Source organism: Hirsutella rhossiliensis, assembly GCF_020360975.1.
Source record: "Hirsutella rhossiliensis strain HR02 chromosome Unknown scaffold00004, whole genome shotgun sequence".
Taxonomy (NCBI): Eukaryota; Fungi; Ascomycota; class Sordariomycetes; order Hypocreales; family Ophiocordycipitaceae; genus Hirsutella; species Hirsutella rhossiliensis.
Window position 1 is genome coordinate 2,441,031 of NW_025408670.1, and position 24,549 is coordinate 2,465,579.

At 43.9% G+C, this 24,549-nt stretch overlaps 2 protein-coding genes across 2 annotated transcripts; one reads left to right on the plus strand and one right to left on the minus strand.

Moving 5' to 3' along the window:
- Positions 1-15,921: 15,921 nt before the first annotated feature.
- HRG_04436 (alcohol acetyltransferase domain-containing protein) lies at positions 15,922-17,565 on the minus strand (the record flags this gene model as incomplete). Its single annotated transcript, XM_044862907.1, has 2 exons — positions 15,922-17,428; positions 17,495-17,565. 2 exons carry the CDS (start codon positions 17,563-17,565, stop codon positions 15,922-15,924), a joined length of 1,578 nt encoding a protein of 525 aa, XP_044721521.1.
- Positions 17,566-21,711: 4,146 nt separating this feature from the next.
- On the plus strand, positions 21,712-23,555 carry HRG_04437 (major facilitator superfamily domain-containing protein; the record flags this gene model as incomplete). Its single annotated transcript, XM_044862908.1, has 3 exons — positions 21,712-22,538; positions 22,593-22,771; positions 22,828-23,555. 3 exons carry the CDS (start codon positions 21,712-21,714, stop codon positions 23,553-23,555), a joined length of 1,734 nt encoding a protein of 577 aa, XP_044721522.1.
- Between the last annotated feature and the right edge of the window lie 994 nt (positions 23,556-24,549).

A 24,549-nucleotide genomic window follows, 5' to 3' on the forward strand; every position in this document is an offset into this window, starting at 1 on the left:
ACGGGACGCCTGAGTGACGGCTTGGATCAACCCTACCTAGGCCCGTTTCGGGTCTTATCGGCTAAGGGGCCAAACGCTTTCGAATTGGACCTACCACCAACGATGAAAATCCACCGGGTTATTAACGCTAGCCGACTACTTAAAGCGCCCTCGGATCCGGTACCAGGACAGACCTACGAACCGCCCCGCCGGTAGTCATACAGGGGAATCCGAGTGGAGATCGACCAAGTCCTTGCATCCAGGATTGCCAGGGAAAGCTGCAATACCAGGTTAGTTGGAAGGGTTGGGACCCGGACCCAGATTGGTATCTAGCGAGTAACTTCAAAAACGCTCCGCTAGCCCTACAACACTTCCACAACGCCCACCCCGATAAGCCTGGCCCTCCGGGCCGCTTAGCTGCATGGATCCAAGCAGCGGCGACGGACCAAGTCGCCCTAGACACACCAGATGACGACCTCCCGACTCAACGGTCTGGGCACGGGCAGCTCCGACGGTAGGTACGGGCAGCCCCGTCATCCAGGTCCGAAGCGACAGGGAGGATATGAGGAGGTCACGGCGTTAGGAGTTATGTGGTTTTCTTTCCTCTTCATCTTAGTATTCTTTCGTTACAGAGTATCTTGCTAGCTTTGTCTGCAGTCCCCTTTCGCTCGCCGTGACAAGTATAAGGGACTAAGGAAGCTAAAAAACACCTAGTATAGAAGAAAGAGGAAGGAGCTAAAAAGAGGTATAGAAAGGAGGGTAGGGGTATAAGGGGAAGTAAAAGTAGTAATAGCTTCCTATAGAGGTAGCGAAAGATAAGACGGATATACCGGCAACGGCTAGAAAAGAAGGGAAAAACCGGTAAAAAGCTTAGTAGTTAAAAGGATATTAGTAGCTTCTTTAAGTAGGATCTTCTTTATTAATTAAGATACTAGATAGGTATAAAGAGGGGCGTTAGATAAAGGAAAGAATAATAATTAAGGTAATATAATAATTATTCCCTTACCGTAATTACTGCCCTTATAAGAATTAAATCTCTCTGCCCTACCTATCCGACCCCTTACTTTTAATTTTACCTTTATATATTTTTATATACTTCTTATATCTCTCTTCGCGAGAGTTATAAGCTTAGGAGGAATAGTATTCCTATACCTTCTAGCTACTATAAAAGGCACCTTTCTTATATCCCTTATAGCTTCCTTTTACCCCTCTTATTAAAAAAGCCGATTTTTACCTAACTTTTCTACCCTTCCCTATAATAATAACGAAAACCGACTCCTCTACCGTCCTTACGGTCTATAGGACGATTCTAGTAGAGCCCTAAGATTAGGATAAGTAGGTAAAGGAGCTATAGGCTCGTATAGATAGAACTATCTATAATTTAGTCTTCTTTAATAAGTAGGACCCTCTCGACCCCCCTCTTCGTCCTAGGGCAACGGACTTTATAGAGGGAGCTACCCTCTTTTCCAAGCTAACCTCTATATAGTAGAAAGCTTTTTCTACTACTCTAGGCGACTACGAGAGTTACCGAAAGGAGTACCTTTATAAGATAAAGCTACTAACTATTATACGTACGGCGATAACGGAATCCGTTAATACCGTAAAGCTAATCTCTCTTTAAGAGGAAGAGACTCCGAGGTAGTAGCTTTTAAAGCTCGAGACCTTAATAGCTCCCTCGAGGGGCTATATAACTAACCGTATTAAGAAGACCTATATAGTATACCTAGGAGCCTTTTCTGCTAGGAACCTACTAGCTTCGTCGTAGCTAGCTAAGTAGGAAGAAATCCTTAAGGAAGCTAACTACTTCCTTATAAAAGCTCTTTCCGGCTACTAGCTATAGGATATATCTCTACTAATAAAGCCTATTAGTAACGGTTACTCGACTATCTTTTAAGAAGCTAGCTAGGAACTAAACGAAGAGGCTACTAGAGTATAATATTAAGTAGTCTTATTCCTTCGTAGCTAGTACTCGACCTAGAAGGCTCGACCTACTGCCCCTATAGCTACGGCAGCCTCTATTACTACGGCCCCCGCTACTGCTACTACGGCTATTGCTCCTTCGGCTCTACCTCCCTCGAGAGCATTAACACCGTCTTTAACGGCTGCCCTAGGCCCGGCTCTACCTCTTGCTCCGGGCCCGGCCCCGGTCCCGTTAGTTAGACCGGCCCGACTAGTCCCCTAATAGACCTTTTAGTCCGTTAGTCGAAAAATCAAGGAACTAGTCGAAATCGAACCTCTTTATTAAAATTAGTAATAAGGGGTAAAAAGGGGGGGTTTTTAAGTAGACCTTCTAGAAAGGGACGAGGATTCCTCGAAGCGATAATATATAAGGAGAAATCGACCTACCTACTAAGTATATAAGAAGCCCTATCGACTAGAAGACTGCTAGTAGGTCTTTAAGGAAAACCGACCTAAAGGATTTAACCCTTTAAAGAGGCTATAAGAAATAGTATAATAGTCTCTTAAGGAGGACCCCTCGTTATAGAAGAAGATAGACGAGATTTAGGTTACTAAGAAATAGTAACTAATAACGTCGCCGCCCTTATTCGAGCCGTAAATTCGAGGAAAAATCGTTAGTATAGTAAATCCGGCCTTTATCTTCCCTATAAATTAATAAGGCTAAGACTAACCGTTAGAGCCCTCTAATTATCCCCTATAAAAATCAGCTATCCTTAACTCTAGTACTTCCCTCGATATCTATAATATACTCTTACGATTCCGGTCCTTTAAGAAGGTATAGAGGGAATATCTTATTACCGGGGAATTAACTATATAGATAGAAGGATATAAAAGGGTGAATTTTACGATAAAATTACCTAACGGATCTATATAAATTCTTTAACGAAAAAGGGTAGCTTTTTACCCTTAATTTTTAACGAGCCTAATTTCCTTCTGCCTTCTTCGAAAGGAAGGAATCTTCTAAGATACGAAGTCTAAGCCTATAAGGCTAGTCTAGAAGAATTAGACTATTAGGCTTATCGAGGAAAAATTCGGTTAATTTATTCTCGAATTCCGACCTATCCTTAAGAAGGAACTACTTAAGAAGTTAGCTTTCCCTACTAAGAGGGTAGGTTCTAAGGACCCTCTTCTAGCAGCCTAAGGAGACGGTCTTCTTTAGTATATACGACTTAGTTACCTAGGCCCCCTAGCTTTATATAAGCTAGGTTAATAATAAGGCGTATAAATAAGGGGCCTAAAGACCGTCGAATATAAATACTACGGCTAAGGAAAGACTAAGAAACGAATTTCTAGACGAACGCCTTTATAGCTAGACTAGCCGTATAAGGAAATTTAGGTCGACTAAACCGACGTCTCTAGGGATTAGGAAAGCTACGTTAGGGTAATGCTTTTTATAGACGCTTTTTTAGGGATAGTTTTCCCCTATTTCTTACGGACCTACCTAAGTAAGTATAACTAGTCTACCCTCTAAGACTTTATTAACTAGATAAAATCCTACTTTAGCTACGAGGTAAAGAAGATACGGTTTAATAGAGAGCTATTTACAAAGGATATCTTAAATTAGCTTCGAAAAAGGGGCATTTTACCCCTCCCGTTAGCACCGAATACCTAGGCCTAAAACGGAGGGGCAGAAAGATTAAGGGGTGCTATAATAGAAGGGGCCTATACGATAAGACTTACTATAAGGCTTCTATACGACCTTTAGAGGGAAGTCGTTAAGACCGCCTATTACCTTTAGAACCGGACCCTAAGGGACCCTAGGGGCCTAAGGGACTATAGGGACCTAGAGACCCTTTTTAAGACCTAAGGAATAGACTAGAAATCCCCCCTTATATTACGACCACGGCCACTAGGCCGCTAACGGTCGACCGCGTCAAGCACGTAACACGGTCTAACGGATAAATAGTCGGCACGACCATCTAATAGATATAGGATCGAGGGGATCGCAGAGATCTAAGTAATCTAGGATCAACGAGATCACTACGCTCTATACGATCCAACGTTAGGGATCATAGCCAGGCCTATAATCTAAGGACAGTCTCTACGGGTATATATAGCCACCCACTTTTACTCCTTTAGATAGATAGCTCTCTAGCTTTTAACATAGATCTTTATCACGATTCTATCTCTAATTCTAATCACCTAGTTATAGTCTACGGTCTACGACCTCCGACTTATCACTAACGTAATATACTTATTATTACTTAGACCACGCCCTATTATATCTACCAATATAAACCCCTCGATAGGTTTATCCCTTAGGAATAACACCGGTCGTTATACGTTAAAAGCTCTTATTTAGTGCAATACCGCGTTACTCTAAGCAATATCGCAACTATTAACATGCCTATATAGCAAACTAGATCAACTAACTCTAGAGCTACTATATCGCCTTAGGACATAATGCGCGAGATCATCACCCTTCGATATAAGGTATAGTTACTTAGGAACGGAGGAGGCAACGGATAAGTTAGGGACCTTAGAGAAGCAGTTAAACCAAAGCAGCTAGGACTATTCGACGGTACTTATAGCACTCTTTAAGACTTTCTTACCTAACTTAAGGCCTACCACCGGTTTTACCCGACGAAACTTTCGAACCTAGTCGAAAAGGTACTCTACGTAGGAAATTGTTTATCTAGAACGGCACTCGCCTAGTTTAGACCTATTATAAGGGACTATCTCGACAACTAACCAGCACAACGAAATAGCGAAACGGACGAAGTCTTTGCTAATTTCTAAGGATTTAAAGAAGCTATTACTAAGGTATTCGGAACAACCGACGAAGAACGAGAAGCCGAATAGAAACTTCGAGAACTCCGATAAAGGACCTTAGCATCGGACTATACTACCAAATTCCGTTAAGTCACCTTAAAACTTAAATAGGACGACGAACCCCTTATATCGCGATTCTACGACGGACTTAGGGAAGAAGTTAAGGACGAACTCTATAAGGAAGATCGACCTAACGGCCTCTTAAACTATATCGCTATAGTAGTACGAATCAACGATAGACAGTATACGCGACGCTAAGAAAAGAAATAAGGAAGAGGAAACTAGAACCCTTCCTATAGGAATAACTTTAACCGACGCGCTAACTATAAAAAGAAGCGCGAAACTCCTATTGCCTACGCCTATATAACTAACCTAGGTAGGATAGACCTAGACGCAATATAAAAAAGCAAAGGAAAGTGTTTTAACTACGGGAAACTTAGACATTACTCTAAAGAATATAGATAACCTCGCAAGGAGAAGAAAACCTACTAGGCACTAGCCCTAGAAGGTAAGAAACACCTAAACGCTATTAATAGATAGGAACTAAAGCATAAACTCCTTAGTTAGACTATATACTACGACGACGAATGCACGGTATACTTAAGCGATAAAAACGGTACCGGATAGTTCCTAAAGCAACTAAAGAAAACCCTTATAATAATATAACGAAGGATCTAAAATATAGAAATAAGTTAAATTCGCAGAACCGGAATACCCCTATCCTAAAGGAGTCTCCTAAGACTAGATTAGGAAGAACGGCAAACGATTCTAGGAAGACATACGAAATAAAAATCGACAACAACGACGGGTAGTCTATAAATAATATAATAAAGAAGATACGGACGTAGCCCTTATGCTTACGAAACTCGGACAATAACCCGAAGAGGAACAACGAAGTGTCGACGATATAAGCTCCGAAGAATAAGAAATACCTAGAGAAACGGAAGACGAGAACGAACTCGTACTACTACCCTCGCTACTAAGGGAAAATACCACGATTAGAGAACACGCTCTATACTTTAAAGAATTCGAAGAAATACTTAAAATTAAAACCTAATAAATACCTTAAATTCTCACGGAAAACTAATAAGCTATATTAATTCGGTATTAACCAGCACTACGCGGAGGAGACTACGCTATAGCTATCGCCGTAGTCGATACCTTTATAGCTCTATAACGAGAATAGCAACTATAAGGAGAATTTAGAGACGATCTATAAATACTACTTACTTATAAGCACTATAAGTATATTTTATAGATATTATGCGTCTACCTAGATTGCATAACACACTTCTAGATAAAGGCACGATACGACGCCTTCCCGGTTAGGTTCGAGGGATAAGTACTTTCGAAACCCTACCTAAGCATAGAACTAGACTACTAGAAAATCGATTAACGCTACCCGAACGACTAAGTTATATTATTAGAACCCGATTACGGCATACTACTCGAATACCGCGATAATTATGGTTTATTAACGAGATATCTTTTAGAGATATATAAAATCTATAAATACGCTAAAATAGAAGAATAGTATAACGCTACTCGCTCTAAGGCATCTAAACCCTTAATCTTCTAAAGACTTACGTAACGAGTTAAATACGACGAGGAAGATTATAACGAATATATATACCCGAACTATAGAGTTTATAAACACGAAAAAGCACGGGCATAGCATAAACGATACAACGGTGCACTAAAAGATTATTAGCAATACGTACGAAGGCTATAGGCCGCATTCGACTAAGGGAGAATCGATATAAAAACACTACGTACGAAATAGAAAGACGTAGAACGAAAACTCGACCTTTAGTACGAAAACGAATAGAATTACGAAGCATAGTACGCAATTAACTACGAAGCAGCATAATATAAACGACATAGCGTTAAGAAATAAGAAATCTTCGATTAGCTATAAGAAATTAGTCTCTTAAGCCCCGATATAACACTACGCGATAAAAATATAAAGAAACGATATTAACAATAAATCGAAGAAGAATACCTAAATAAAACAAATAAGGACTAGGTAAAAAACGAGGTACGCTATCTATAAAAGGGCTATAGACTAGCACGATATAATAAGATCTAAGGACCCTATATATAGCAACGGCAAGCTATAGCGACTAAATAGTATTAGATATCTAAATCGCGGGATATTACGTATATATACTTTTAGACTACGGCGCGATAGGCAATTACGTTTTACCTAGAGTCGTTAATCGTTACTGACTTATATAGAGATATAAGAAAGATCTATATAAACTCACGAATATCGAAGGAGAGGCCTTTAACTATAACAACGGAATTATTAATATAGAGATTAATTACCTCGATATTAATATCTAGGGCCACGACGAACGAGTTAACTTCGATATTATAGACATTAGAGAACACGACCTTATATTAGGACTTCTATAGCTATAGGAGAGCAACCTACTAATTAACTAGAAAACTAGCTAGCTGCATTAGAACGAAGACATAAGTTTCTAGGACTAGCAGATTTAGGAGAAAGTAAAATTTTACGATAATTTAGCTACTAAATAGGATAAAAGGGATAACCGTTTAAGCAAATCATTACGGGCTTTAGCGATATAAACGAAAATAGCAACCGAACCGGCGGATATAAAATCGACTAATAAGACCCACGTACTAACTAACACGGCTATATAACCTAGCATCCGATATAAATAGAACAAAGGATATAATACGAAGATCCGAAGAGTTATTGCTACTCTAAGGAAAGACCTTAAATAAATTAATAAAGAGCTCGAGTTAAGAGAAACCAGCTCTTAAGAGAAAGAACAAAGCCTATAAGATAAAATAAAGAATATCCCCTAGGAATACCGGAAATACGATAAACTCTTTAAAGAAGAACTCGAGATAGGGTTACCCGAATATAGCTAATAGGACCACGAAATTTATCTTAAGGATAGAACAACGCCGACGTTCTATAAAATCTATAACCTAAACGAAAAGCAACTGCAAACGCTACGCGACTACCTCGACGAGAATCTACGAAAAGGATATATACGAACATTAATATCTAAAGCAGGCTATCTAGTTATATTTATTCTAAAGAAAAATAGCAAGCTACGACTAGTTGTCGACTATAGACGCCTAAACGATATTACAATAAAGGACCGAACACTATTACCGCTTATATCGGAACTATAAGATCGACTATATAGCAAAAAATAGTTTATAGCCCTCGACCTTAAAGGCGCCTATAACTTAATACGTATAAAAAAGGGACGCGAATAGATAATAGCCTTTAGAACGAAATTCGGACTATTCGAATATCTAGTAATGCTATTTAGACTTATAAATGCACTAGCTACCTTCTAACGGATAATTAACAATATCCTACGCGAACACTTAGATATCTTTATAGTAGTATACCTAGATAATATCCTAATCTTCTCGGATACCCTAGAAGAATATAAGGAACACGTCTATAAGGTACTCCGCGTACTTTAGAATACGAAGTTACTAATTAAACTAGAGAAAAGCAAGTTCTATATATAGGAAGTAGACTTCCTCGGACATACGATCTTACTAGGAGAGATATAGATATAATAAGATAAGATTAACTTAGTCAAAGAATAGCTAACGCTAAAGAACGTTAAGGACGTATAAAGTTTCCTAGGATTTGCAAATTACTACCGACGATTTATTAAAGATTTCGGAAAGATTGCAGTACTACTATACGACTTAACGAAGAAGGAAAAAGAATTTACATAGGATAATAAAGCCAACGAAGCTTTCGAATATATTAAGACTACGATTACGTAAGAACTAGTCTTAACTACCTTCGATCTAGAACGATAAATCGAACTCGAAACCGATATATTAGACTTTGCTCTAGGAGCATAAATCGGATAAAAGGGCGATAAAGGAAGACTACGACTAATTGCATTCTACTCGAAAAAGCTATATAGCGCAGAACTTAATTACCCTGTCTACGATAAAGAATTCCTCGTAATTATTTAAGCTTTTAAGGAATTTCGACACTACCTTCTCGGAAGTAAATATAAAGTTAAGGTCTATATAGACTATAAGAATATCTTATATTTTACAACGACGCAATAGTTAAACGGACGATAGATCCAATAGGCCGAATATTTATCGGAATTCGACTACGAAATAATCTATAGAAAAGGAACAGAAAACGGTCGAGCTAATGCCCTTAGTCGACGAAGTAACTACGATATAGGAGCACCTATAGCGAAAGGATAGCTCCTAGAAATCAACGAAAACGGGAACTACTAGCAACGATAGCTAAACATAATATTTAAAGTATAACCCAACGACTCGACTTACTAAAAGATCCTAAAATAGATAAAAGAATATAAAGCACTAAACGGATGCGATATAGGATATTTAGAAGTTCTAATATACAAAAACAAAATCTAGATACTACTAGAATTACGAGACAAAGTTATATAAGATATACACGAATATCTAATATATAGATACTAGGGAATCCGAAGAATAATAGAACGGATTAGACGACAATATAACTTCCTATAGCTTAAAGAAGTAGTATAATAAGTTATTAAAGAATATAAACTTTACGCACGAAGTAAAGCTAAACGATATAAACTATATAGAGAATTATAACCGCTACTAGTACTAGAGAAACCATAGGATTTAATAGCTTTCGACTATATTATAAAGCTACCACCGTTAAAAGAACCTATAACCAACGTTAAGTACGATAGTATATTCGTTATTACCGATAGATTAACGAAGTATGGATACTTTTTACCGTATAAAGAAGCAAGTAATACGGAAGAGCTAGTATATATATTCCTACGAATAATTATTAGCAATCACGGACTACCGAACGAGATTATCTCTAATAGAGGAAGTATATTTATAGCTAAGTTTTAGCAAGCTCTTATAGCATAATTAGGGACGAAATATAAGCTTAGTATAGCTTATTACCTATAAATAGATAGATAAACGGAATGACTTAACTAAACGCTTAAATAATATTTACGATGCTATATTAGCTACGAATAAAACGATTAGGTTAAATAGCTACTAATAGCGCAACTAGCTTATAATAGCTTAGTTATAAAAACAACTAAGCTCTTACTAGTATACGCTAATTACGGATATAACCTAGAAGCATTTAAGGTTACTCGATAAGGACTATAAGCGGAACGAGCGATACTATAAGTAGATTAGCTACGAAAATTGCATAAAGAAATGCAATAAGAACTTTAATTCGTTAGAGAACGAATGTCTACTTACTATAATCGGAAAATATTATAGGGACTAATCTTTCGAGAGGGAGATATAGTCTACCTCGTATAACGAAACATTAAAATAAAACGACTAAGCAATAAATTAGATTTTAAGAAACTTAGACCGTTTAAGGTTAAGGAAACTATTTTAAAAGTTAACTACGAACTTTCGCTACTAATAATAATACGGATATACCCGATATTTTATATCTTATTATTAGAACTAGCGCCACGAAACGCTAAACTATAGGAAAAAATCGAAGTCGACGACGATTAAGAATATAAAGTAGAATAAATACTAGACATAAGAAAATAAGGTTAGCAATAAGAATACCTTATTAAGTGGAAGGGATATAGACTAGAGGAAAATACCTAGGAACTACTTAAGCACTTAACCTACTATAGCTCTCTGCTTCGATAATTTTACTAGAAGGTTTAGGAGGGATTAAAGGACTAAGATCTATAAACTCCTTACTAACACCGAACGAGGACTAATTCGCCTCGTTAGGAACGCCCAACGATTATAAGTTATTTGCCACCTAATGCTTATGCGCATCGAGCGCAGGCAAAACGCTATCCTCGGCATCTACTTCTTAGATACTACGACGAAATAACTTAGAACTCTTTTCCTTCGCACGATTCCGAATCTTCCGGATACGAGCTAAACGATTAACGGCGATAGACATTTACGACTAAAGATTCGTAAGCTATGCCTAAAGCTTTAATAAGGCTTCCCTAGCTTCCTCCTCTTCGGAATATAGCCTATGCTACTCTGCTAATAATTTAGTTACTAAAAAGAAATACGTTAGCCACTACGCGTAGAAAGAATTAAAAGATACCTATAAGAAGAGGCCACTAAAACACTATTATAATAGGGACGACTACTAGCAATATAATTATTATAGCGCGAAGAATTTTCGGCCATCCGATAATTCGTCTTCTTCGCTTTAAAGCATCGAGTGCACGGCATATCGGCAGGATCTCTACTTAAGTCGATGTGTTCGGCAAGAGTAGCGCGCTTAGAGGCTTTTCGGGAACGATTTTTTAGTATACGACTAGATATACTATCAGCAGCATATCCCGAAAGGATAAAGAGATAAGGAACGATATACTTACGCACAACGCGATAAGGGTATATTTATATACGGCGGCTAAGGCAGCTGTAGTAGGTCTTACGGATAAGACTAAAAGGAGGGGAGACATCGTGTTACGACCACGGCCACTAGGCCGCTAACGGTCGACCGCGTTAAGCACGTAACACGGTCTAACGGATAAATAGTCGGCACGACTATCTAATAGATATAGGATCGAGGGGATCGCAGAGATCTAAGTAATCTAGGATCAACGAGATTACTGCGCTCTATACGATCTAACGTTAGGGATTATAGCTAGGCCGATAATCTAAAGACAGTCTCTATAGGTATATATAGCCACCTACTTTTACTCCTTTAGATAAATAGCTCTCTAGCTTTTAATATAGATCTTTATTACGATTCTATCTCTAATTCTAATCACCTAGTTATAGTCTACGGTCTACGACCTCCGACTTATTACTAACGTAATATACTTATTATTGCTTAGACCACGCCCTATTATATCTACTAATATAAACCCCTCGATAGGTTTATCCCTTAGGAATAATACCGGTCGTTATACCTTAAGCTCTTTACGAAGAAGAGGGCCTCGCTAGCCTACCTTTATACCTATAGCTATAAGGTATATATAATAACTACCGATATATAGCTAAAAAGGAAGAAGAAAAGAAAGCTTAATCCTAGAGCCTTTATTAGTTACTTCGTTAGTTATAATTCTATAAATATCTTCCGGATCTAGATTCCTCTTTTATAGAAGGTTATTTCGACTAGGGATATAATTTTTAACGAATCTAGCTTCTTTAAAGGAAAGAGGGATTAATAGCCCCTCTTACTCTTATAACGTTAGCTAATTTAGAAGATCTAAATTCCCCCTTCCTAACAGTCTTAAGAAGAGGTCTTAGATAAGGAAACGAAAGAAGAAACCGACGTCGAAGTAGTTAAGGATAACGCTAACTTCGAAGAGGAAGCTACTAGATTAGATAATCTAGACGAAGAAGGAGACTATAGGAAAGCGGTAGAGCTAGAATACGCCTACCTACCTACGCCTCCTCCTACGTAAGAAGAAGATCTAGAAGTAGCTTTTTTAGTTAGTCTTCCTATCTCGACCCCTAAGGGGGTAGGAAAGGCACCTCTCTTAAAGGATTACCCGGCTGCCTTTTTATCCCTACCTCGAGAAGTAAAGGAAGGTATAGGGCCCGATACGGATACTAAAGAAGACTAACCTCTCCCCTATTTCAATCGTTTTTCCGACTTCTATCTAACGCTAATAAAAGACGGTTCCTACGGAGCGTTTATAGTAGGCCGGCTTTTTAAGCTACTATTAGCAAGGAAGGTATATAAAAGAGACCTCCCGGACCTACTAGTAAACTAAAAGCAGCTAGAAAAACACCCCTTTAGAGACTAGTTTTTCTAGGCGTAGAAAGACTACCTAGCCTTATACGAAGAGATAGGGTCTTTCGAAGAGGTCCTTAAGGAAAAAATAAGAGGAAAATAGGTCCTTAGCTATAAATAGGTCTTTATCTATAAGACTAATAAATATAGCTTCCTTTAAAAGTATAAGGCCTAGCTAGTTATCTATAGGAACTAGTAGGAAAAAGGGGATCTTCTTATTAAGGCAACTACCCTAGTAGGGATATCTTTTTAGACCCTTATAGCTATAGTAGTAGAATTCGACCTCGAGCTCGATTAGATAGATATAGTTAACGCCTTTATTAACTGCCTACTTAAGGAAGAAGAAGTTATCTATATACGCCTTCTACTAGGCTTTTAATAGCTAGGAAAGGTTCTATAGCTTAGGAAAGCTCTATACGGACTACGAAGATCACCCCTTCTTTAGCAATAGTATTTAACCGGTTCCCTTAAAGCCCTAAGCTCTAAGAAAGTCCCTTAGGAACCGTGTATAATATAGAAGGGTAAAATCATAGTCTTCTTCTACGTCGACGATATTATCTAGGCCTACCTAAAAGAGGAAGAGGCTATTACTAGGGAGGCTATATAAGGCCTATAATAAAGGTATAAGATAACTAGGCTAAGGGAGCTAAAGTAGTTCCTAGGGATATAAATCCTTTAAAATAGGTCCTAACGGACTATCTAGCTTACCTAGGACGCCTATATCGATAAGGTCGCTTATAAATTCCTCCTTAATTCCCTTAAAAAGAAGCTTCCCTCTATGCCTATATTAGACGAAGAGCTTTTACCTAATCCGTCCTTTTAAGCTAGGGAGCAAGAGAAACACTAATATTAATAGAAGGTAGGCTCCCTGCTTTTTTTAGCTATTTCTACTAGACCGGATATCTCTTTTATAGTCTCCTAGCTAGCTAGGCATAACTAGAATCCTAGCCCTAGGCATTAAGAAGTAGTAGATAGAGCTATCCTTTATCTCTATTTAACGAGATTATATAGTCTACGCTTAAGAGGGTAGGGAAGGAAATAAGCTACCGAAATCTTCCTCTATTCGAGCGATTCGTCCTTTATAGATAATTCCTTAGATAGAAAGAGCTTATAGGGGTATATTATATCCCTTTTTAGAGGAACTATTACTTAGAGAGCTTCGAAGTAAGCTACCGTTACGACTTCTAGTACGGAGGTAGAGCTACTAGCTCTTTTAGAAGCGTTAAAAGAAGCGATTTTCCTTAGCTAGCTACTAATATCTTTACGACTATAAATTCTAACCCTATTAGCTATAGAATGCGATAATATATAGACTATACGAATTCTTATAGAAAACAGTAAGTTATTAACCCGGCTATAGTATATTAATATCTACTAGCATTAGTTACGCTAAGAGGTCTAAAAGGGACTTATTTCCGTCCGTTAGGTTCTAATAATATCGATAAAAGCCGACGGTCTTACGAAGCCCCTACTAAAGTAGAAGCTAGCTATCTTTTTATAGTAAATTAGGCTAGAAGACGTTCGAGAGAAGCTATCCTTAGAGGCCCGCCTTAAGAGTCTACGAGAGGAGCTAATAGCACGTATAAGAAGGTAACGTCTATAGCCGAAGAAAAGGAAGAGGGTTTTCCCTTTAAAGGGCCCCCTATTTTAATTAGGTTTTTCCCTTTAAAGAAGGCCCCCTTTCTTATAGGACTTTCCCCTCTTTAGGCCCTTATTCCTTAAGTAGGTCTAAAAGAGCCTAGGGACCCGAAAGGGCCCCTGCTTTCCTCGAGTAAAGGGAGAAGTGTAGAGCTAAGAACCTCCTCTATACGCTCACTAGCCTAAAGCCGTATTAGCTATGCCCTTACTATAAGGGCAGGCCATAGCTAAGGGGGTGTGTCGCGAAGCGTGGCCTGATTTCGTAGTTCTCGGAGATATCCCTTAGCACGAGGGACTAAGGAAGCTAAAAAACACCCGGTATAAAAGAAGGAAGAAGGAGCTAAAAAGAGGTATAGAAAGGAGGGTAGGGGCATAAGGGGAAGCAGAAGTAGCGATAGCTTCCTATAGAGGTAGCGAAAGATAAGACGGATATGCCGGCAACGGCTAGAAAAGAGGGGAAAACCCGGCAAAAAGCTCGGTAGTCGAAAGGACATTAGTAGCTTTTTTAAGCAGGATCTTCTTTATTAATTAAGATGCTAGATAGGTATAAAGAGGGGCGTTAGATAGAGGAAAGAAGGATAATTAAGGCAATATAATAATTATTCCCCTACCGCAATTACTGCCCCCGTAAGAATCAAATCTCTCTGCCCTGCCTGTCCGACCCCTTACTTCTAATTTTACCTTCGTGCATTTTTATGCACTTCTCGTATCTCTCTTCGCGAGAATTATAGCTAAATTTACTAGTAAATTAAAGTACCTTTAAGGGCGCGGCGTCTTTATTAGCTAATATCCCTGCTCGTAATATAGGTATAGTCCCTCGGCACTTAAAGGGATAGAGCTTCGATAGTCGCCCTATTAATTTAGCGTATAGTCTTATAGCTACTACTATAAAGTCTAAGCTACTATTTATAGATATTCCTAAGGTATAAAATATTTATCTATATAGTATTAACTCTAATTCGATATATAGTTTATTACTTTATTACCTTATTATATTTTATAGGGATTATCTAGTATACGACGCTAAGTTATATCCCTCCTACTAGCGTAGGAATTTCTAATAGGTCGTCGAAAGCTAGTATATACTTACGGTGCCGATAAAGTTAGTTAAAGCTTTTCTAGCGATTTTCCGATACCGCTAGCCGTCCTAGCTATAGCCTCTTAAAGAAATAGTTCTCTTAGCCGCCGATGCCTTAGTACTCCCGGATTTTATAATAGACGGACGCTATATTATAAGCGATATAGCGAGGTCGTAAAAGTAAGATCGACTATAGGCAGCAATGCACGAAGACGGGGTGCTTAGTAAGGGATAGCGGCTAACGATGATAGCGGTAATAGGAGAGAGAAAGGGAGAAAAGATGTCTAGAGTATAAGTCGACGGGGAGGATGGAGGTCGATCTATTTATACGGCGCGTGGTACGGGAGAGGGCGCCTTACCGGATCGGGGATGCCACCATGCCCGGTGGGGGCAACAGCGTATTCCAGACTACTTCCAGAAACTGTTTGTAGAGGTTCTTATATTTTTATTGTCCCGTTTATGCTGCTTCAGAGGAGCAGCGTCCTGGAATTGCCGGTGGCATCTCCAGTAGTTGCAAGTAGAATTAAGTGACAACTGATAGACTTAATCTTAAAGGTATTGCTTGAATAGAGACACCTGCGTATGTAAATAAGAGTTCTATAAGTAAATACGACTAAAAACAAGAGATCTTGTTTGCTCTCCCAAGTTGAGCCAGGACGCGTGGAGCTCTCGTAACGAAACTCGTGCATGTTAAGGTACCATCAGGAATAAGACGTGCACGATAAATATCACGAGGGCCGAATAGCCGATCCAAGCCCTAGAGACGGCAGCCACGCTGATGTTGGGCCGTGAATTTCAGCGACCTCTCTAGATTTTTCACAAAGGCCTCTCCCAGGTTAACGTCTATGACGCAATCTTGCCAGCTACTGGTGATGACAAGATCTCCTCCCTTGACGGCGGCGACAGAGATACCAAAGGCAGAAGAGACCACATTGGCACACATGAGGAGTTGGGTACGGGTCATGGACCACGTCGAGCCTGGTTCAGGCTTTGCATCTCCAGCTGACAACAGGCTGGTGGGGCTGCCGTCGATCAAGCCAAGGTTGGTAATGACCCATGAAGAGGGCCTCGGCCGTCGAGTATGTTCGGTTAGCTGAGTACGCCAATCACCGATGGCTTGCGCGAAGCCGATCATGTCGTTCTTGGTTCCTTGGTCCAGCTTGGCCTTGAGGTCATGGCGCACCTTTCTCGCCGCCGTCCACGCAAGATCCATAAGTACCCCGAACTCCAAGGCATCGCGAGCGTAGGGTGAGTGCCTGGAACGTATCTGGGCCACAAAATCCTCGTCGAAGATGTGATTTACGCATGTCACGTAGTTGGACATGGCGCGGTCCGGCTTGAACCATGGGTACCACCTGTGATGTGAAGGCAGAAAGCGCCGGAAGTCCATGGCCGTCAAGGACCCGAATGCCGTTGCGTCTGATGGCTCGAGGAGAGCCGCGAGTGACACCAGGACGAGTGCTTGAAGAAGGCCCGTAAGAGTGGTCTCGCGGTGGTGGCAAGCCTGTACCAGCTTCGAAAGCACATGGCTCGGAACACTAATGCTTCGGAACTGTGTCTTGAATGGTGCTGTAACAATCGGGGCCCAGTGCGCTTGTGCCGAGCTTCTCGGATACTTGGCTGCTGGCGTTCGGACTTCAACTTGCAAGAATTCGAGCATCGCGCCGGCTTCTACCGGAAGTGAAACAAGGTTTTCCGGAGGCGGGCTGAGCATTGCAGTCGAGTTCTCCGGGAGTGTCAGAACATGGTTTCCAGTCAAATGGTCATCGTGTATCTGGGGAGCATCGTGGAGGCTCTGAAGTAGGTCCTTATGAAAGGTCTTTGCGCTGCCACCGTCCATGTTGGTATGGTTGAAAACGAGGAGGACTTCAATGAAGTCTGCGCCTTCTTGGCGGAGGACCTTGATTTTCCATCCTGGCGCAGTGTGGTAGTTGATGAACTTGGCATCGAGCGCTTGGCTCGAGGCACTCAGAAACGCCTTTTGGAAGTGGTCGGTGCCTCCCCTCACTGTGTGCCACTCGACATGTTCTTGAAGATTGATGCTGTCCAGGCGGACCCAACAGGGTTTGTCGGTACCCTCGCCCGTGAGGCCAACATGCATGTGTGGATGCTTAAGCACGACGTGAGCAACGGCTGTCTCAAAAGTGCTGACCAGTTCATGCTGTAATTGGTGAGGAACAAGTCGTGCCGGCAGCGTGTATCGACATGCTAGTATATTGCCTCGCATGTGGTCAAGATTCTGGAGGGCTACCTGGTAAGATTCGCTACGGAGCTCGTTAGTTTCCTCCTCGCAGGTATTCTACAGTCTGCGTACGGGACGTGCAACTCACATGCATCCGAGCCTGCGGACGATTCTTCGGTCCCCGGGAGAGGCGTCTTGTGTCCATGGTTGTTCTTCCATAACTTGTTCGTCTTTGAGCTTCCATCCAGGAAACACTATCCCCAAAGCTGGGCTCACAAAGGTTTGGATAAAGAGGAATGGCAGAAAGTACGGTGCTCAGTAGGTGAGCTCGGGGTCTTGAAGGCCCTACGCAAGCATGAACAGTCCCCATGGCAGCCGACAAGCTGATATGGCAATCGTAGGCTCAGCTGGTCGGTCCCAGCTTGCTAGCAATTTCCCCATCGCGGACAACACAGCCGAGCTTACGGCGTACAAGAGGCCGGGATGCCAGGGCTACTGTACCAAGACACAGGGATTTAGAGTCGCCGGCTGTGTGCACCGTAACCTTCCTTAACTGCCTTCCAGGCCTGGATCTGGATACACAAGAGGATGAGAGCGCCTCTGTCGGGCGATGGACATAAATTCGGCCGAATTTCGATATCGCCGTCGGCCGTCGGTTACAAGCCCAGCCAACATGTATCTCCCTTTTCACCATGTCACACCCCACTCCAGGCCAACGAAGCACAGCAGACAAGAGGAACAGCTGAAGAGCTGATTAGAAATAGAGATGGTCTCGCCCCTGGCCCGGGCGTCAGGTCGGACAGGCTTGATCTGGCGACGCTGGGTCTCCCTGCGCTCACAGCGGGAGCCAATAGAGGCGCGGACCCCCGCGCCTTTAAAGTCGGCGCGGACGTCCGCGCCTGTTATGTAAGCCCAGGCGGAAGATAGTCGGGCCGCCCCCTGACCTGTACTCTCCTTTTCTATTGCATGTGGCAAACTGTCGCACAGAGAGCCAGCCTCATATAGCATACCATCTGCGCTCAGAGTAGTTGTCCGCGGAAGCGATGCTATAATCCGCATATTAAGGTCGAGCGCCTGCATGCGTGGTGCTTGGACCCCATTGAGGCCAAAGCTCAAACGCAGGCTGCATTAAACCTCGCAGGCGGCCTCGGTTACAAGTGTTCTGCACCACAAAGCAGGAGTTTCCTTTCCTTTGTGTATAAAGAGCTGCTCACTGTCGTGCACTACAGCTAGCTCTTCAAGATAATTCCAATATGGGGCTTACTGAATTCCCTGACGATTGCCTTCCTCCTGAGGGCCAATTCGACTCGCGAGAGTCTCTTCTTGCCTCAATTAATGCGTGGGCGGCTCCAAGAGGCTATGCCTTCACCACAGGCAAGTCCACGAGAGACCCGCGGTCCGGAAGACGCACAGTCATATTTGCCTGCGATCGTGGAGGTAGACTTGGGGCTCATACAAGCAAGGACCAGAAGCCAGCTGATCGGCAACGGTCTACAAGCTCCCGTATCACTGGATGCCAGTTTTCCATCAATGCGAAAGAGAGCCTTGATAAGTCGTACTGGTATGTCAGGCATCGCCCAGGCGAGGAGAAGTCGGTCCACAACCATGAGCCCAGTCTGCATATTACAGCACATCCAGCTCATCGTGCCCTCTCCTCAACTGACCAGTCAGCTATTGGGAACCTCTCAAGCGCTGGCATAGCACCAAAGGATATCCGGACATATATGCGCCAGAGCTCTCAGACTGCCCAAGGAGCGACACAGCAAGACATATATAACTGTATCGCACAGCGCAGACGAGAGCTCCTTGCTGGCCAGAGCACAATGCATGCCCTTGCCAATGAGCTTGACAACGAGGGGTTCCAGAGCCGCATACAGCTTGATCATGATGGCCGAGTCACAGCAGTCTTATTCGCACACCCAGCGTCTCTAGGATACCTCAACGCATACCCAGAATTACTACTGCTAGACTGCACATACAAGACGAACAAATATAAGATGCCACTGCTCGATATGATCGGCGTTGATGCCTGTCAGCGGTCATTCTGTATTGCCTTTGCCTTCCTCAGTGGTGAAGACGAAAATGACTATATCTGGGCACTGGACCAACTCCAATCGATATACGAGTTATATGACATTCGCCAGCCATCGGTTATCCTGACAGATCGCTGCCTCGCCTGCATAAACGCAATTTCCCGGTGCTTTCCTGCGTCCAAGTCTCTGCTTTGCATCTGGCATGCGAATAAGGCGGTGCTTAGCTATTGCAAACCAGCTTTCGACCGTGACGATGAGGACTCTAATAGTGATGAGAGGTGGGCTGAGTTCTTTGGGTATTGGCACTCAATCGTGGGCTCGAAAGATGAGGAGACATTTGATCAACAAGTTGAAGAGCTCGAGAAGCGCTTTGTGCCACGATACGTCAAGGAGGTTAGCTACATACGGGAAACCTGGTTGGACCCGTATAAGGAAAAGCTCGTCAAGGCCTGGGTCGATCAATATGCTCACTTCGGCAATGTGGCTACTTCCCGGGTGGAAGGCATCCACGCATTATTGAAGAGTCACCTTAAGAAGTCAACATTAGACCTCTTCGAGGCAACGAGGGCAATCAAGCAAGCTCTCCTCAACCAACTGGCCGAGCTACAAGCCAACCAAGCCAGGCAGCATATACGGATGCCAATTGAGCTCTCTGGAACCGTATATAGCACGGTACGTGGCTGGGTATCACACGAAGCCTTGCGACAGGTTGCAAAGCAACACAAGCGCCTCAACGAGAAAAACACCCCATCTTGCACAGGCAGCTTCACCAAGTCTCGCGGTCTCCCTTGTGCGCACGCATTACAGTCTCTCATAGTGGAAGATCTGCCCTCCGGCTACAACATTTTCATACACATTGGCGCCTTCGACGGGATAACAAAGAGATTGGTCAGGTCCTCATAGAGCCTCGTCGGCGACTAGACCAACTTGTCGCCGCATCAAGGATATCACAGTCATCCACACAGCGCGAGCCAAGTGCATTTGAAGCCATAGAGTCAGCTCTACGGCCAAAGGCGCCGCCTACATGCAGCAAATGCCACCAGCAAGGGCACATCATGACATCTCGCAATTGTCCTTTACGCTATAGCGACATACTGCAGCGGGCAGAGGCACGGGCGGCACAGACTGCAGAGACTGCAGCAATTGCAGGGACTGCACAGACTGCACAGACTGTACAGACGGTAGCAGTTCCAGAGACTGCGCAGACTGCAGCAGTCATGGAGAAAATGACAGTTGCAGTCACTACGGTCTCTACAGTCTCTACAGCAATTGCAGAGACTACAGAGACTACAGAGAATCTATTATATGATGACCCACGAGCCATCTATCAGAGGTATGTCAGGAAAGAGACTCTTGGTATAGAGCACAGCCTCGCGGCAGTCTCAAGACCAACCAGGCATACCGAAAGGCAATGGGCTTGCCATTGCGCTACAGCAAGACTGAATATGACTGGTGCCTCGACTGGAAGCAAATGTCAAGGAGCTGCGGCTCGAGGCAATGGACCAAGGTAGAGATGATGGCATACCTTGATTGGGATAAGGCAGAAGAAGAGCGATTAGATGCCCGGGTGGCCGAGGAAATTCAGGTGCAGCCTTTCTCACGAGAAAGAGGTACTGCAGGTATATGGGCTGACTGCGAGAGAGACTCAGAGGAACAGCAGGCATTTTATTCACATATATAAGTGGTGATGATGCCGGCGATGCGAAAATGTGAGGCAGATCGTGAGATCACCGACATGCACCGGCGTGTAGCACTGTAGCTGGCCAATTTTTTGGCGGTGAACTTCCCGCACCCTCCCTTGCCACGCAACAGCGGCGCCCTTTGCGTCACGTCAATCTACCAAATAGGAAGGCTATGGGTTCGAACCCTAAGGGATATCCTCCTTTGCAATTAATTGAAGCTATATGTATGCAGCAAGCATGCTGTATCGGTGAGGCCGACTGCGAGCGCAGTTGGCGGCGGCCCAAATGGCCTGCCAGGCTTACATAACAGGCGCGGACGTCCGCGCCGACTTTAAAGGCGCGGGGGTCCGCGCCTCTATTGGCTCCCGCTCACAGCTGACTGCTTAATAATGCAAAACAGGAGGCACGAGTATTCCCCGCTCTTTCGTTGGACCAGTAGAGGTCTGGCAGATCGAGGGTGGTTCGTGGGCCAGCTCGTTATGTCTTGATTGTGCCCATCCTTCTTCGTCGAAACACAGTTTCCGTCGAGTCAAGACCAATTCGTCCATTTATCCAGTCCGACCATGGTATCGGCGTAAAGAGCCTCCTCTAAAAACTTGCGGCAAAACAAATCCATCGAATGTGGCACTTCCCCCCTTTGAAATCTCGACATGCCCGACTTCACGACTGAGTCTAAGACGGCCACTGAGCATTATTTCCGACCGAGCAAATCTCCAGCAAAAGAGACAATGGATGGAGACGGAGTCGCAGGAAGCGAACAAACCGTAGTGGAAAAGGCACCCTCCGGGATCGCAGCGCCGAAGCAGGACGAGGATGACGAGTCGCGATATCCGGCTGGGCCCCAATTCTGGCTCGTCCTTGTCTCGCTGTGTCTTTCCGTCTTTCTCGTCGCTCTGGACCAGACCATCATCGCGCCTGCTCTGGGGGCCATCACGACCGAGTACGGTTCAACCAAGGATATAGGGTGGTACGGCTCCGCATATATGTTAACCATGACTGCACTGCAGCCCATGTACGGCAACATATACCGCTTGTTCAATATCAAGTTGACTTTTCTGGGCGCCATCGCCCTGTTCGAGCTAGGCAGCCTGGTCACGGCCGTCGCGCCTACGTCTGTGGCCTTTATCGTCGGACGTGCCATTGCTGGCTTGGGCACCGCCGGCATCTTTTCCGGCTCCATGGTCATCCTTAGCTACACAATGCCTCTTAGAAGGCGCCCCGCTATGTTTGGAGTCTTCGGTGGTTTGTGGGGAGTCTCTTCCGTTGTCGGTCCGTTGTTAGGAGGCGCCTTCACGGATAAAGTCACCTGGCGCTGGTGCTTCTACATCAACTTGCCTATTGGCGGTATAGCTATGCTGGCAATATTCTGGTTTTTGCGCATCTCGCGCCCCGATAACCCGGACGGCGAGTCCTACATGGCTAGGATCCTACAGCTTGACTTGATGGGCGCAGCTATTTTGATACCGGCCATTATCATGTTGGTTCTTGCTCTCCAGTGGGCAGGAACTGATTATCCATGGGGCGACTCTAGGATTATCGGCCTTTTAGTCGGGGCTGGCGTTGCCGCCATCGCCTTCACCGGCATAGAGACTTGGCAGCAGGACAAAAGCCTTCTGCCCCCGCAGTTCTTTAAGAAGCGCAATGTTCTCTTGGCCATGTTGTTCGCGCTGTTCGTCGGCGCTTACTTCTTCCCTATGGTATACTATCTCGGTGAGTACCGCGTCGATGGAAAAACTCGTATTGCTTATCCTAACCCACCTTCACAGCCTTATATTTCCAAGCCGTGCAGGGCGATACGGCCATAGAGGCTGGGATCAAGCTCTTGCCCTTTCTGATCTCCGTCGTCATCAGCTCAATAATTTGCGGCGCCTTGATCACGGCCTTCGGATACTACAACCCTGTCATTCTTTTCGAGGCAGCCATACTCACAGCTGGCGCCGGGTTGATCACGACCTTTTGGCTGGACACCCCCTTCAGCCAATGGTTCGGGTACCAGGTGCTCGCGGGACTGGGCACCGGCGTCTTGTTCCAGGCGGGAATTATTGTTGTGCAAAACATGCTGCCGCTGGAACTGATCCCGCAAGCCACGGCGTGCGTCCAGTTCTTCCAGTCGTTCGGCGGTGCTATATTCATCGCTCTGGCGCAGACCGTCTTTCAGAACGGGCTCATTGATAACTTGAAACGCGACGCACCCGAAATTGATCCCATCATAATCCTCAATAGCGGAGCCTCGGACATCCGGAAGATCCTGGTGCAGATGGGCCGGGAGGATATTGTTGAGGCCGTTCTGGGCGCATACACCCTGGGTCTGCGGAATACCTACTATGTAAGCGCGGCGGCGGCAGGTTGTATCTTCCTCATAAGTTGGGGATTCGAGTGGAAGAGGATCCAAAAGACGGGTGAGGATAAGGACAAGGAGGCGGCCGCGGTGGTTGTGGAGAGGAATGCCACATCGGATGGGGATGCCACCCAGGTCGACAAAAGTTCGGCGTGAGGATAGCAAGATGAACTCGGCTGTCAGCCGTGGGGTGCGAGGAATCAGGCTGGCGAATCCATCTACATCTGTCTACCGACGTCCAATATGGATGGAAATAAATGCTTGTCTTCTATCAAGTAACTCACCTGACCTCCAGATCCTTGGGCTGGGTTACGACTGCAGCAAGGTCAAGTCCTTACCCTGCACTATCCTTGCCCATGTAACGAGCCATAAGGGAAAATACAGTCCTTGAGAAGATCGCTATGCTAAACGTGTATCTTCCCGTTCAAGTCCATTCCTCGAACACTTCTCTTGGCACCTATCTGCCGTAGGAGACTAAGTCTTCTCGCCATGCACCAAGATCCCTTCTTCACCAGTTGGGGACTCTGATCAAGTTGTCATTGATTCTTGTTTCATAATCCTTGGACCTTGAACCTGCTGCACCATATTCTTCGCGACACGTGGTGATTCAGTGTTGCTTTTCGTCCAGCCAGAACGGCTAGTAATTTCCTTCAGTGAATAGGAGCTCTTGGCATGGCCGCTTTTCTGGCTTGAAACTGGGGCGTACTTCTTCATGAATGGAATACTCTATACTTCTTTGCACTTGACGGAAGCAGCATAGCCGACTTGTAAGACAAGGCTACCCTTAGGATGCATGTATTGTACATGTTGCTGCAGGATAAGCATAGAATCAGGCAAGAGCCGATGCCATGGAGGCGTATCCGATGACAGGGGGATCGGGAGCCCCTCCGTCGGATGTGCAGCCGCGTGGCTTTCGGCCGACGCCCAATGGGGGTGCTTACGGTCGAATGGCAAGCTTACGGGTCTCATATCCGAAATACCACTCCGCCGAACGGTTCGGCTTACATGATCTTGGGATCATCGTTATTAGCAGACAAGTGAACCGCATGATAGCTGGAATTCCCCCGCCCAGTCATGCTGGCAATCATGTTCGTCCATCCTCTCTATAAGACACTTGTCCTTATTCTGTTGCTAACTTCCTTCGGCAGTA